The sequence below is a fragment of the Rutidosis leptorrhynchoides genome, chromosome 3, assembly GCF_046630445.1.
Source record: "Rutidosis leptorrhynchoides isolate AG116_Rl617_1_P2 chromosome 3, CSIRO_AGI_Rlap_v1, whole genome shotgun sequence".
NCBI classification, from domain to species: Eukaryota; Viridiplantae; Streptophyta; class Magnoliopsida; order Asterales; family Asteraceae; genus Rutidosis; species Rutidosis leptorrhynchoides.
In genome coordinates, this window is record NC_092335.1 from 84,223,262 (window position 1) to 84,237,542 (window position 14,281).

A 14,281-nucleotide genomic window follows, 5' to 3' on the forward strand; every position below is an offset into this window, starting at 1 on the left:
TTGTTTCGTGTTTTGTCTAGCTCCTTGCTAGTTTTTTTGTCTCGTGTAATTGGTTCTTTTTATTTATAAAAATTCTTACTTGCCTTTCAAAAAAAAACATATTTTGGTGTTACAAAAGAAGACAATGTATTTATTTTAAATAGTTGTCATTACAAATATCATAACCTTAGTCAAGAAGCCATGCAGTCAAGTAAACAATAAAATGAGAGAATGCTAGTTAAGTGGTATTGGAATAGCACAAAGAGGGCTAGCTTTTTCTATAGTAATGCCAAATTTCTCGGTCATATCAAAGGACTTTGGTTCGATTTTCAAGTCAACATTCCAATCAAAATTATTGAGTAATGATCCCAACATCACAGGGATCATACGCATTGCAAGCGGCATACCAGGGCATATCCTTCGTCCACCACCAAATGGGATCAACTCAAAATCTAGACCTCGGACATCAATTTGAGACTTTAAAAATCTTTCAGGCGTGAATTTTAACGAGTCTTCCCAAATGGATGGGTCTCGTCCTATGGCATATGCATTCACAAGCACTAGAGTGCCCTTTGGAATAACATATTCGTTTAGGTTCACTTGGTTCACAAGTTTTCGAGGAAGTAAAAAAGGAATTGATGGGTGCAATCGTAAGGTCTCTTTTACGATGCATGATAAGTAAGGTAACCTCAAGACATCGTCCTCGGTTACAATGTTACCTTTACCGATCACCTTTTCAAGTTCTTCTTTAGCTTTAGACATGATATGTGGGTTGAGTAGTACTTCTGTCATTGCCCATTCTAATGTGTTAGAAGTTGTATCCGTTCCAGCAGCAAACAAATCCTATATCATCACAAAGTACTTTCGTGTTAGCTAGCATTAAAATATTAATAAAATAAAAAACCTATAAAAAGACAGGGGTACTTATATTAATTAGTCTTCGAAAGCTTAGCATATTTCATTTTTGAAAGAAATTAAATGAATATCATAGTACTATACGTATTAGTTATATATAAGAACGTGGCTCATATCGTTACTTTATAATACTTCAGTTTCAGTTTATGTAGTTGTTACGATCTCAATATTTACTATTGTTAAAAAGTCAAAGTGGGTTCATGTTCGTCCGGAAATAAACAACTTTTCTTCCGAAAAAACGTTTTGGAACGAACCATTCTGGACAACATATTGTGTCGTCCGGAATAGTCATCTCGAACGATATTTAAGACAAAAAAATGTCGTCCCAAAAAATGTTGTATCGTGTAGTGAAAGCTAAAAATATTATCTTAACACTACGTGATTCTTAGATATCTTTAAACAATTTAGTAATGTACTCATTACACTAATGAGTTCAACATTGAATAAAGCAATTCAATTCATTAAAAATAAAAATATATACTCTCATATTTGTACTTATAAGTATAGAACCGCTAACAATATTTAAATAGAGCATAAGAAAGAAATATTATAAGTTGCATGTGAAATACATGATATAAATAGTTTAGGAGGCCGAATGAAAAAATAACTGTCATTAATATATTTATGTGGGAAACGAACCTATGACAGCTCATTGGTAACAGAAAGCTCCAACGTACTAGTTTTTAAATAGTTTTGTTAAAAGTAGTATTTAAGTTTCTTACGTAGTAATTTATTTGATTAATTTCGTCAGTATGTTATCGTTAACGAATAATTGCTTAAAGCACGATAAAATATTCGAAATAATTGCTTAAATAATACTTCCTACGATAAAATAGTCTAATGAAATGTCTTCTTTACCTTTAATTTAATACTACGTAAGTCATTGTAAGTAAATAACTTTCAACACAAAATAAGGAAGAGATGAGATCAGCATTAAATGTCTTGTTCACTCCCATATAAAAAAGAGTATAAGAGTATGATTGGAACAGTAATGATTTTTCAGTATTATTTTGAATAAGTGACAATTATAGAGTATTTTAGAACATATATAAATAGTAATTTGAATTCTTTTATGACGCGGAGGTAGTTTGTTAATAACCACCTTAATTAATATCATGAATCAGTGTTGAATACATAGTTTTTTTTCTTTTTGAAGTACTGGTTTTTTAAAACCAATTTACAGATCTAGTTTTTTCAAAAGAAAAATTACAAATCTAGTATAACTGACATTTTCAAAGCCGTTTTTGCTTACGTGACATTTTTGTTATATGACTAGTAAAATGGCAACGCCGGTTTTGCCTACGTGGCAACTTCTTTAAAAAAAAAAAATTACATAGTAGATGGGAAACTTACAAACTTGCAAGTAATACTTTTGTGTTTTCAGAATGAAATATAAAAAAGGAAGCAAAGTGCGTTTATATGCTAGTAGTTTTCAGAATTATATTATACTTATATTCTAACAGACATTGGAGAAATGAATAGTATTCAGGGGTATTTTTAACTTTTTTTTAAATTTAACCACAAACACCCCCACACTTTATCAAAAAAATTAAATCCATCCCCCAAACAGGGGGTAAAGTGTCAATTAACCATTCTTATAAAAAATCTTAAATAAACTCCACCCAAATATTCAACGGGTCATATCTTCGCACTCGCAACGAGTTAAATTTTTCCGCCACCATCGTTAAACTCGAAATAATTTTAGGAACACAATGTCACTAGCTATACGCAAAACGGGCGCTTTTTAAAAAATGCTAAATATTTGAGGTATTTTTCATACACGTTAATTCTCCGTTAAATTTTTAAAAGTCGAAAACTCCATAGCGAAACGCGGAGATGCACATATATTGTTAATTTAAATAACATTTAAATATTTCACGGGTTATACCTTTTAGTTCAACTCGAGTTGCGCTTCAACGACATCATCGTTAGCCACAAAAAAATTTTACAAACTAAACGCAATAAAATACATTGAAAATCGAACCCCGGAGCGAAGCGAGAGTTCGAACACTAGTTACAATTATTTAACATGAAAAAGAATGTGTACATGCTAAAACTAAAGAAATAATGATACATGCAATAATATGTGTGTTAATAGTTATAAATCTTTAATATTTAATTTGATACTATTAAAATGATTAAAAATTTGATTTTTACAAACTATGAATGTATTTTGCTCGTGGCATGTGCAACACATGGAGGTGTATTATTTGCATGTATCCTTATTTTTTTGTTTTAGTATCTACAACATCCTTTTCATGTTAAATAGTAATTTTGAAAACTACAAACGTATAAATGAACATTTGCTTCGGTTTTTTTGTTTTTTTCATTTCATCCTGAAAACACAAAAATATTACTCACAAGTTTGAAGCTTGTAACTTTCCCTTCTAGTATGTAAGATTTCAAAAAAAAATAAAATGATAAAATAAAATAAAATTGCTACGTAGGCAAAACCGGTGTTGCCAATACCGATTATACTAGTTTTATAATAATAAAAAAGGCGTGTAGGCAAAACCGTTATAATAGATTTGTCATTTTCATTTTGAAAAAACTATATCTTTAATTTGGTTTCAAAAAAACACCACTTCAAACTACACTTCTGCATACATATGTTATTTTACATTGTGTTTGACTAACGAGTGTCCTAAAGTCACACGATAAGGATGATATAAAACACTTAAAATTTTCAATTATAACTAAAAATTCAATTATTAAACTAATTCATTTCCATTTATAAACAAATATTAATTATACATTACATTAATTTTGAAAACTTATACTTCATCATAGGGTTTATCATGTGTTTTTAGGGCACTCGTTAATTTTTCCTTTTTACATTATTTATTTTATACTCACTAGTAAAAAAAAGTTTTATTTATATTAAGATCCGATACTACGCAGCTTTTGGCTCAGTGGACATGTGGTGGTGCCTAGCACCCCCGCCGGGCTAGAGGTCTCGGGTTCGAGCCTCGTCACCTACAAAGGATATTATTTGAAAGAAATTCCTTGAGGGTGGCCCAAAGGGAAAGTTTTACCGACCCGCTCCGGGACTAAGGTCCGGCCCGCCTGCCCCGTATGGGATGGTTTAAGGGTCGGATCCCCTGAGTGTGGTTCGGGTTTCCTGCCCGAACGCGTGTGTGTGTGCAAATGATGACTAGGCTTCGGTCCGGACTGATCCAAGCTTGCCGTTCAAAAAAAAAAAAGATCCGATACTACGCTAATTGTAGAAAACTAAATTTATAATTTCTGTAAAAATATTAAAATCTACGGAGTATCTATTAATCTATTAACTAAGTCATTTAAAAATAGATTCGGGTAGTACGCAAATCAAGGAAACCATATTTATAAATATTCTTAAAACTATCAAACTCTTTGTCTCTTTAACTATTAGTACTCCGTAAATAACCCTATGTCTTAAGCAATTTATAATGAATTATTAGTTCTATATAACTCTACTAATTAATTCCAGTTAGTTAAGCAACTAATCGTTGAATCGTAAAAACAAAAAACCACTGAATCACATACCGAAAATGGAAGATAATCAAGAATCTAGCAACTCACCAGAAACAAGCTCTTGACTTGTGATCGAGTCATATCATCTTGATTATTTTGAATAATATTCAAACAAACATCTAACACATCATTTTTCTTCTCATCTTGGGTCATCGATCTTTCTTTAATCAACTCCTCAAACATGTCAAGAATCGTCCCAAAATGACTAGTCAACCTCATCTTAATCATTTGCGGATCAAGCTTCTTCAAAATCGGAAAATAGTCAACTAAATTTGGCTTCCCAACCTCAACCATTATGTTACTAACCACCTCCTTAAACTCTTTACCCGAATCCTCATCATACGGGTCCGTTAAATCTTTAGAGAAAATGGTGTTGGATAAAAGATTCAGCGAGGTTCTAAAAGCAGCGCGTCCAATATTCACTGAATTATTGGATGCGCTAGCTTTTTGGCAGTACGCTATGAGCTCTCTCACTTTCTGGCTTCTCAAGTGTTGGTTGTCATCAAGGCACTTTCCTGAAAACATGTTGGAGTTGAGAATCTTGCGTAGGGCCCGCCACGTGGCGCCAACCGGGAGGAACGCAACAGAGTACTTGTAGTGATTGTGGGCATGTAAAGAGTCGGGGATATTACGTGTCGAAAAAGCAAGGTCTTTGTTTTTGAGTACTTCTTTTGCGGCTTCGGCTGATGAAATGACTAGTGTGTTGATTTGGCCAAGTTTTAAGGACATTATTGGACCATGGATTTTGGCTAGTTTGGCTAACGATTGGTGCGGTTGGTCACCGAGTAAGTGGAGGTTTCCGATGATTGGTAGCCGGTTCGGGCCTGGAAGTTGGTTTTTCGGGTTACCGATCACAAAAAGTGAGAAAGTGGATCGGATAAAAGCATAACATATGATCAATAGACCAATAATAACTAGAAACTCCATTGATGGGTTATATGGATTTGGTTGTCTTCTCTACACGTTTAAATAGCATCGGTTGCTCTAATCTCTATTCATTAAATAGCTAAAAACTTCGCTATACATTATTCTATATCCGTGTCAAAATAATTGTTAAATGTTATTATTGTATTATGCATTAAATAGCTAAAAACTTCGCTATACATTATTCTATATCCGTGTCAAAATAATTGTTAAATGTTATTATTGTATTTGTCTTAAAATAATAGTTAAAGTAAACTAGTACTATTTTTGTTGTATGTTTAGAAGGATTAGGATTCTCTCATGTTCTAAACTAGTCCGGACCGACCCGCGCGTTGCGGCGGTGGCTTTCGGACTGCGTATTCATATTTTACGTAGCGTTGTGTATTTACAGAGGGGAACACTGCCCATGTGTTAAGTGCCGTTTTAGATGTCGTTGTGTTAAGAAAAAGTATTCGTTTCGAACGTAGTTAGTTTTGTTTTGTTCAATAAATTTTTTCGAGTGTAACGGTGCTGTCGAAAAAATTTAACTCGCGGCGAGCAGAAAGATACGGGCTGTCATTGTGTTTAGCGTTTTTTAAAAAGTGTCCGTTTTGAACGTGGTTAGTTTCGTTTTGTTCATAAAATTATTTCGAGTCTGACGCTGCCGTCGAAAAAATTTAACTCGTGGCGAGCGGGAAGATATGAGTTGTCGTTGTGTTTAGCGTTTTTTTAAAAATTGTCCGTTTCGCTTATAGTTAGTCCCGTTGGGTTCGTAAGATTTTTCGTAATTGAACGGTGGGCTCGAAAAAATTTAACTCGCACTGAGCGAGAAGATAGGACCCGTTACTAATTCGGGTAGAATTACTTTCTTTTATTTTAATAAAATTATATATTTACACTTTTAACCCTCGAGAAAGTGTAAAATTAAGGGGTCGTTGTGTAAATATAGGTGAAGTTGAGGGACCGTTTGTAATGTAAACGCAAAGTCAAAACTACAATTCAATATAACTTAAACTACACAAATTCTCATCACATTTAATATATAAGGGTTAAAATAACATGACTAGTCATGTTAAGTAAATAATAACCACTAGATTAAATTAATGGTCAAGTTTGATTGAAATTTTCCAACTGATTTTTACTCCCTCATTTTTACCCAACATCCCAATAACTTCCCTACTATTAACGATAACTTCTCCTTTTTCTACATAGATTGATATTTATATATTCTGTCATGGATCGTATTACAATATTTATACAGTTCAATGATTAAAAAAGTAATATCAGAAGTCTTGTTTCCATCTGGATTTTATATCGGTATTGGTCAATCGATCACCTACAAAGTAGTTTAATCTTCAAAAGGGTGTACGCCAAAAAGATCCCCTCTCCCCTACTTATTCATTATTGCTAGTGAAGGATTAATCATCTTGAAAAATATTGGGGGTAGAGATGGGTTGACAAGGGTGTTGAGATCGGTGCAAATGAAGTTAATATTCCTCAAAAAATTGGCATATTTGTTTGGAGAACGAAAAATTATGGTATGACTTGTTTAATGACCAGTCCTAATCCATCTGGACGAATACATTACATTTGGTTACATCGCGAGGTACTTGACCTCTATATGATACATTTTGCAAACATTGCATTCGTTTTGAAAAGACAAACTTTCCTTACATCGAAAGTTGACGATATGCATACCATTTCATAATACATCCAACTATAATTGACTTAATAATAATCTTGATGAATTCAACAACTCGAATGCAACGTCTTTTGAAATATGTCATGAATGACTCCAAGTAATATCTCTCAAATGAGCAAATGCACGGCGGAAGATTTCTTTCATACCTGAGAATAAACATGCTTTAAAGTGTCAACCAAAAGGTTGGCGAGTTCATAAGTTTATCGTAAACAATAAAATTCATCATTTTGATAGACCACAAGATTCAAATACAGTACACCTATCTCGTGTACGAAACTATTTTTCATAATGCTTAGCAGAGTAGGTTCGTATCCTTTTCTCCCCCGTAGGTTGCCTAGCGATTTTTAAATAATCGTGCACATATCTCGTGCACAAAACTAATACACATAACCTGTGTATAAAAATCATTCTCTCGATACATAACATTCATTTTGATTTTATTGCTCAACATGGTAACCGACCTTAACATATAATGCGCATCAATAATAATATCCCCAAAACAGAACATCTCGTCTATATAATATATAAACTTCGAAGTACTAAACACCACGCCCACTAGCTCTTCCGTCTAGTGAACACTCTGGGTGGGGGTGTTAAACCCGGTAGCTACCTTTAAGATTCACTTGAATTAGGGCAATACCCGATTCTAATTCTTAGGTTACCAAGCAATAATAATCAGGGGAAAATATATTCATCAATTGGTGGCAATTATCATGTCCACCTAATTCAATAATAATCCACAGAACTTCTGTCTGCATAATAATTCATTCGAGGAATGTTTTGCTTGTGTCTATCTCGTCAAACATTTATAAAAGCATCTCATGTATTCTAAAAATATAGATTGTAAAAGCATTCAATAAAACAGTTATAAATCAGTTATAAAGTAGCGCATGTATTCTCAGTCCCAAAAATGTAAAGAGTAAAAGGGAATCAAATGAACTCACTTATAATATTTTGTAGTAAAAATATTCATACGACACTGAATAATGCAGGGTTGGCCTCTAATTCACGAACCTATATCATTCATATATATATATATTAAAACATATAATCGCAATCGAACAATTTTACGTATTATTAGTGATATAATTGTTATTTTAATAAATTATATGTTTTATTAATAACTTAATTAGATATATTTTTTTAAATAGATAATTAATATTTGTTACAAAAATATTAATATAGTTATGTTATATGTAGTAAATATGGTTTTATATAACTATTAGTCATTTGATAAAATAATATTGATAATAATAAATAAAAAAGTTATTTCATCCTATAATAATAATAGTTATAATAATAAAAATTGTAATTTTTTTTTAGAAATGATACTTTTAATAATAACGAATATTAATAATAATAACTATATAAAAATAATGATTTTACTAATAATAATACTAATACTATAACAATAATAATAATAATAATAATAATAATAATGATAATAATAGTAGTTTTTAATAAAATGAAAAGTTTAATAATAATGATAATGAAAATAAATTTTTTGAGAATAATACTTAATACTTAATAATAATAATAATAATCATAATTGTAATTATATTCATGATAGTAATAAATGATAACTAATACTTATATTAGTAGTAGTAATAATAAAAATAATAATAATAATAATAATAATAAAAATAATAATAATAATAATAATAATAATAATAAGAATAATAATAATAATAATAATAATAATAATAATAATAATAATAAGAATAATATAACAATATAAATAATATTACTACCTTAAAAGGATTACTAGGCTTCCAAAAAGAAAAATTGTCACTGCCCGGGTTCGAACACGCAACCTGTCGCTTAAACACCCAAACCCTTAACCATTCCTCTGCTTATGTTTTTCTGTTATTTTTAAGATTTAATTCCTTTTATCTAAATTTTCCGTTTTCATCATATCATCCTAATCACAGAATCACTTCCATCATCTCATCTTCACATAACCCCATTACCATATGGCCCAACACCGCAATAAACTCGGCCCAACAAAGATCATACATGGATTTCGTCCCCTCACACAACCATGTATTCGGCCCGCCTAGAAACTAACACACGGCAGTCCAAGTTAGGTTTACGGACCAACAGAAAATTGAAATAGATCCCGGCCCATTAAATAGATGTGCTATGATTCGTTTTTTTTTTTTTTTTTTTTAAAAAGAAGCAAATGTTTAGCAGAATCCTTGATTCGAACTCAAGACCAATCATTTAACAACACCCTTCCCAACCATTTAACCATTAGATTGTTTCTGTTTTAACTCCCACGTTTAACCATTTTAGACTGAAACGAGCAGTTTGCTTTTCTTCTTAAAACCAAATACCCACACGATTAATCCATGGTCAGAAATAGGGACGATAGCGTACTGGAGGATCGTTCAAGGGTTTATGAAGGATTTATGTAAATAAGTGTAGCGGTTAATCTTCATTGGTGGGTTTGTTTTGGTTTCGATTAAAACAATAATAAATGGTTAACGGTGGGAACAAAACAATGGGTACCGTAGCCTTCATCTTTCACTATTCTTTCATTGTAACTAACCATCGTGGGTTTCGTAACAGGAAGAACACAGATGCAGTCTCGTTTGAAAAAAAAAATATAACATAAAGGTGGGGGTTTGTAACGATTGTGATCAAACAGAAAAAAGTTAAGTCGAGCAGGCTAAGTTGTGGGTGTTTGGGTTTGATGTGGTGGCGGTTCTAGGGTGGTGGTAATTAGTTGTGAGGGCGATCGAAGAAGAAGAAAATAAAAATATAAACATGGTGTTGTTGGCGGTTTATGATGTTGGTGTTGGGTTAGTTTATAGTAGTTACAATGATGATCATTGGTGGTGGAGGTGATCAAAATGGGGTGGATGAGTGGCGAGTGGTGGTGTTGGTATTGTCATCGAATTAGAGATGGAAAGCGCAACAGCAGCAATTTCTTTAACATAAATAAGTGGTGATTGTGATCGGTGGTTGATGGTGGTGGAAGCTCACGGTGGTTGATGATGGTGGTGATGGGTCTCGTGAAAATGATGAGCAATTGGTGGTTGAGTATTTGAATCCATATGCATAGATATGTATTTTATATACATAGAATTTTTAATATATGATATAACAATAAAAATAATATAAAATAGTAAAAGTAATCTAATGATTCATAAACTTAATCAGTATGTTACAGTGAGCCATCGGACATATTTTGGATTCTTATTACCGACAGTTTTTCACGGAATGCTATATCGTGGTCCATTGCTAAACAGTTAACGTATAAAAGTGTTCCTAAAAATCTTAAATTTTTAGATTAAATATATTTAATTATTTTGGTCATTATGGTATAAAATTCAATTATTAATTTAATAAATAAAAATTACATCAACTGTCCCTCTCAATTCTAGGTAAAATATAAAAAGTGTTAAAGCTTAACAAATAGTTCCTAAATACATTTTTAATAAGCCTAAAATTTATAGAACTCATTTTCGTATCACCGTTTATTTTAAAATTACATAAGTTTGAATTTAACTTGCTTAATATCAATCGGATCATCAAACGAGTATTACAATCATTTAATATTTATTTTTAATACAATTTATTTATATATAGAGATATATTTTAAATAATAATTATTATAATATCCTATTTTTATTTTATTAATTTTTAATAACAACAACATATAATACTTCAAATTATATTTCGAATTATTATTTATATATACATACACACATATCTATTTACAATTAATGGTTCGTGAATCGTCGAGAGCAGTCGAAGGTCAATTGAACAGTTTAAAATTTTTGAGACGTAACATAACGGACTTTGCTTATCGTGTCGGAAACATATAAAGATTAAGTTTAAATTTGGTCAAAAATTTCCGGGTCGTCACAGTACCTACCCGTTAAAGAAATTTCGTCCCGAAATTTAATTGGAATGGTCATGGCTGACAATAAGTATGTTTTCATGACGCATATGAGCTGGAAATTAAAGTTTTATCACCGATGAGTAATATGGATAAAACAATTCGTTTATGTGAAGGGTACGAGTGAAGCTATCACAAAAGAGTGAAATGAGTAAATGTAGGTTCGTCTTAACCGGTGACGTAGTCATGGTTGATTTTCGGAATTCAAGGGGTTTAAAGAAAATTTTTGTAATCGTATTTGATTCTCCGGTAATTAAGGAAATTAGAATCCTCTTTGATTAAATGCGAGGATCTGTCTCGATTTGCTCTGTCTGATATTTCACTATAAATCCACCCTCTTCGTTTCCTTTATATTTTGGAGTTCCATACTTTTGCTTTCTCTTCCCGACTTTAAGTCAAGCGAATAATGGTCCAGAATTCATAGATATGAAATTCGAAATGAACATAGCTAACGTTCTAAGAGAGAAATTGTAATAGCACGATCTTGATTGGTTAAATTACCAGAATTCAAGAGAAAAGGTAGAACTATCAGGGAAAACATGTTCTCAATATGTTTGGAGATCAGGTAGAATGTGAGAGTCGTGTAACATGGCACCTAATGACGTTATGGTCTGTGAATCATCAAGTTCCATTAGGAACTCATCATGATTTACTGTAATATAATCACGTTGATCAAGTGTCATTATATTATACTAACTCATGTTTCAATTCCCAACACTACTTCAAAAACATTCATATTTTAAGTTCGAATTTTTCAGAATTTAGAAACTAAAACTGTTTCCTTTCTGATGTAACACTGATATCGCGAAGAGATAAATGATTTCAGATAAGAATAGTTATGAAAGTATCCTCAGAAATATCGAGGATATTTATAATGAAAGATACAATGATATCTTAGAATTTCTAATATCGATGGATGATGAATAAGATTTGTCCGTAAAGGTTTAGAATCAGAAGTAAGGTATTCGTTAATAAGTTCAGCATACACTGAATCATTTGGATTCTTTGAAGGCAGGTTTAGCCTTTATGATTTGTCCACAGCCTCCTTCATGGCTTGCTCAATTCATTTTTCAGTTCCAACATTTCTGAGCTTTGCCAACATACTATTCTTTATGATCCAACTTCTGACGGTTAAGGTCGTTTACAGTTTTTGTTGCTTCATTCAACTTTTTCAAAATTCAGAGTGTTGATTTGTAGACTGAATGCTTTTCAAAATTTCAGAATGGAAAATCATGATTCTAAGAGATAACTGCTATATGTATACATATAACTGTTGATGTAGAAACGTTGCGAGATTCAAAATATTGATTGCTAATTCTCGATAATTGATGTGGTAATTCTCGTTATAAGATGTGGATGAGTATATTGTAAGACCCTAAACCCAAGTGTATAGGTGTACCTAAACATCGATTAATCAAACTGTAGCAAACTGGAACTCACTGTCTGAAATTGAGTGGGTTCGCGCAGCGCAGCTTCAGGTGTGCGCTCGGCGCACTGTCCCAGTGACAGTTTTCTGCTTTTTTTTTCTTTCTATTTTGAGTTAAACGAAGGGCATTTTGGTCTTTTCACTTGAGGCCGGATGTGTAGCCATATTATCAGTTTTGGATGTAGTTTTGGACCACATTTCAAATCCACAAACACTCTCATTTCATTCTTAGAGAGAGAGAGAGATTTCTAGAGAGAGATTTGGTGATTTGGAGAAGAAGGAGCTTGAATCGATCAAAAGCTCGAGTATTAAGGTTGTTCATCTCGCTCTTGGCTACGTTGTGGTGGTATTGGTAAGTTCTAACTCCGAGTTTTCATAGTTTAATTTAGTGTTCATATTTGGGGTTTTGATTTGGGTGTTCTTGAGTAAACCCACTAGTTGATAATTGGGTGATTGAGCTAGTAAATGGTGTTGATAACCATTGTTGGTGGGTTTTGGGTTGGATGATGAAATTGATTAGTTGATAATCATGTGTGGATGTGAAATCACTTGTTAACTTAGGTTATGAGTGATTATTAGTGTAAACTTGCAAATGGGTGTTTTGACTTGAGATTAGGTCAAAATGGGTTTTGTGTAAATTGATGCAAGTAATGTGTTTTGATGTTGAAACCTTGAGTAAATGGGTTGTCGGAGCATAATCACTAGTCGATTGTGATTATGGGTATTTCGGGTGAGATTTTGACTTAGTCAAATTGGAAGTAAGTGCAATTGGGTTAATATTGCACTTATTGGTATTTTGGATATAAGCTAGATTGTTTGGCTTATTTGTTGTGAATTACTTAGGTGATTTGCATTTGGACGATTAGGAGCTCAAGCGGGATTGCTTTTCAAGTAATCGAGGTGAGTGGAATATTTATACGCTTATGTATATAATTTGGTTTCTTGTGTGCGAAGTGTTAAGTGACATCCGTTAGGATTCACTTTTCGTGGACCACAATTGAGTTGGGAAAATATAGTGAGTGATATCCGTGGGGATAGCTCTTCGTTGGCTATATTCGGTTTGTGTATGTGGCGAGCGATTAACGTTTGACCTATCGCTCTTTGTCGGCCACGTGTGTATGTGTGTGTTTGGAATGTGGTGAGTGATATCCGAAAAGAATGACTCTTTGTCGACCTCAATTGGAGGTGAGCATGTGACGAGTGATTAACGTTTGACCTATCGCTCTTCGTCGGTCACATATGAGTATTTGGTTATGTGGCGAGTGATTAATGTTTGACCTATCGCTCTTCGTCGGCCACAAGTGTGTTTGGGTAAGTGGTGAGCGTTATCCGTTTGGGGATCCGCTCTTCGTTGGCCACTTATCGTGGGATGGTAAGCGGTTTCGCTTTTCATTGGCCATCCTTGTGATTGAGGTAAGTGTTAACGTTTCGATTGCACTTTTCGTCGGCCTCATGGTGCGTAGTGGTGAGTGGTTACCGATTTTGACCTACCGCTCTTCGTCGGCCACGTACGCGTTGCGATGGGTGGTGAGTGGTTAACAATTTTGACCTACCGCTCTTCGTCGGCCACCATCGAGTCGAATGTCGACATTGTGTATGTTGGGGTGTGTATGTTTTTCTGGTATTGTACGTATTATGGTTGAAATCTCTATGCTAATGTTGTTGACTTATTGTGCGTACGATTATACGTTTATTGCGGTTTGCTAATGATTATTATGTTGTTTGTGTAGGTGTATGCAAGTAATTGGATTATGAATGTATGCGTATAAGTATTGCATTCACTAAGCATTAGCATACCCACTCGTTGTTTACATTTTTAGGTTCGGAGGCGGACGTGGCAAGGGTATGCTCGGGATTAGATGATTTCCCCTTTTGATGCTTGCTTGGATTACTTTTGGTTTCGACTTAGGATTTGGTAGTTTATCCCCAAACATCA

General features: G+C 33.1%; 1 protein-coding gene across 1 annotated transcript; it reads right to left on the minus strand.

Moving 5' to 3' along the window:
• Window positions 1-213: 213 nt before the first annotated feature.
• On the minus strand, window positions 214-5,334 carry LOC139896426 (7-ethoxycoumarin O-deethylase-like). The gene is made up of 2 exons (XM_071879071.1): window positions 4,456-5,334; window positions 214-822 (listed from the first exon to the last, which is right to left on the minus strand). The coding sequence occupies exons 1-2, from the start codon at window positions 5,332-5,334 to the stop codon at window positions 214-216; spliced, it is 1,488 nt and encodes a 495-aa protein (XP_071735172.1).
• Between the last annotated feature and the right edge of the window lie 8,947 nt (window positions 5,335-14,281).

Excerpts from the sequence above, each read along its gene's own strand:
- LOC139896426 (XM_071879071.1), bottom strand. The coding sequence starts at position 5,334 with ATGGAGTTTCTAGTTATTATTGGTCTATTGATCATATGTTATGCTTTT. Across the intron at positions 823-4,455 it reads AAGTCAAGAGCTTGTTTCTG|GATTTGTTTGCTGCTGGAAC; the intron begins GTGAGTTGCTAG and ends GTGATGATATAG.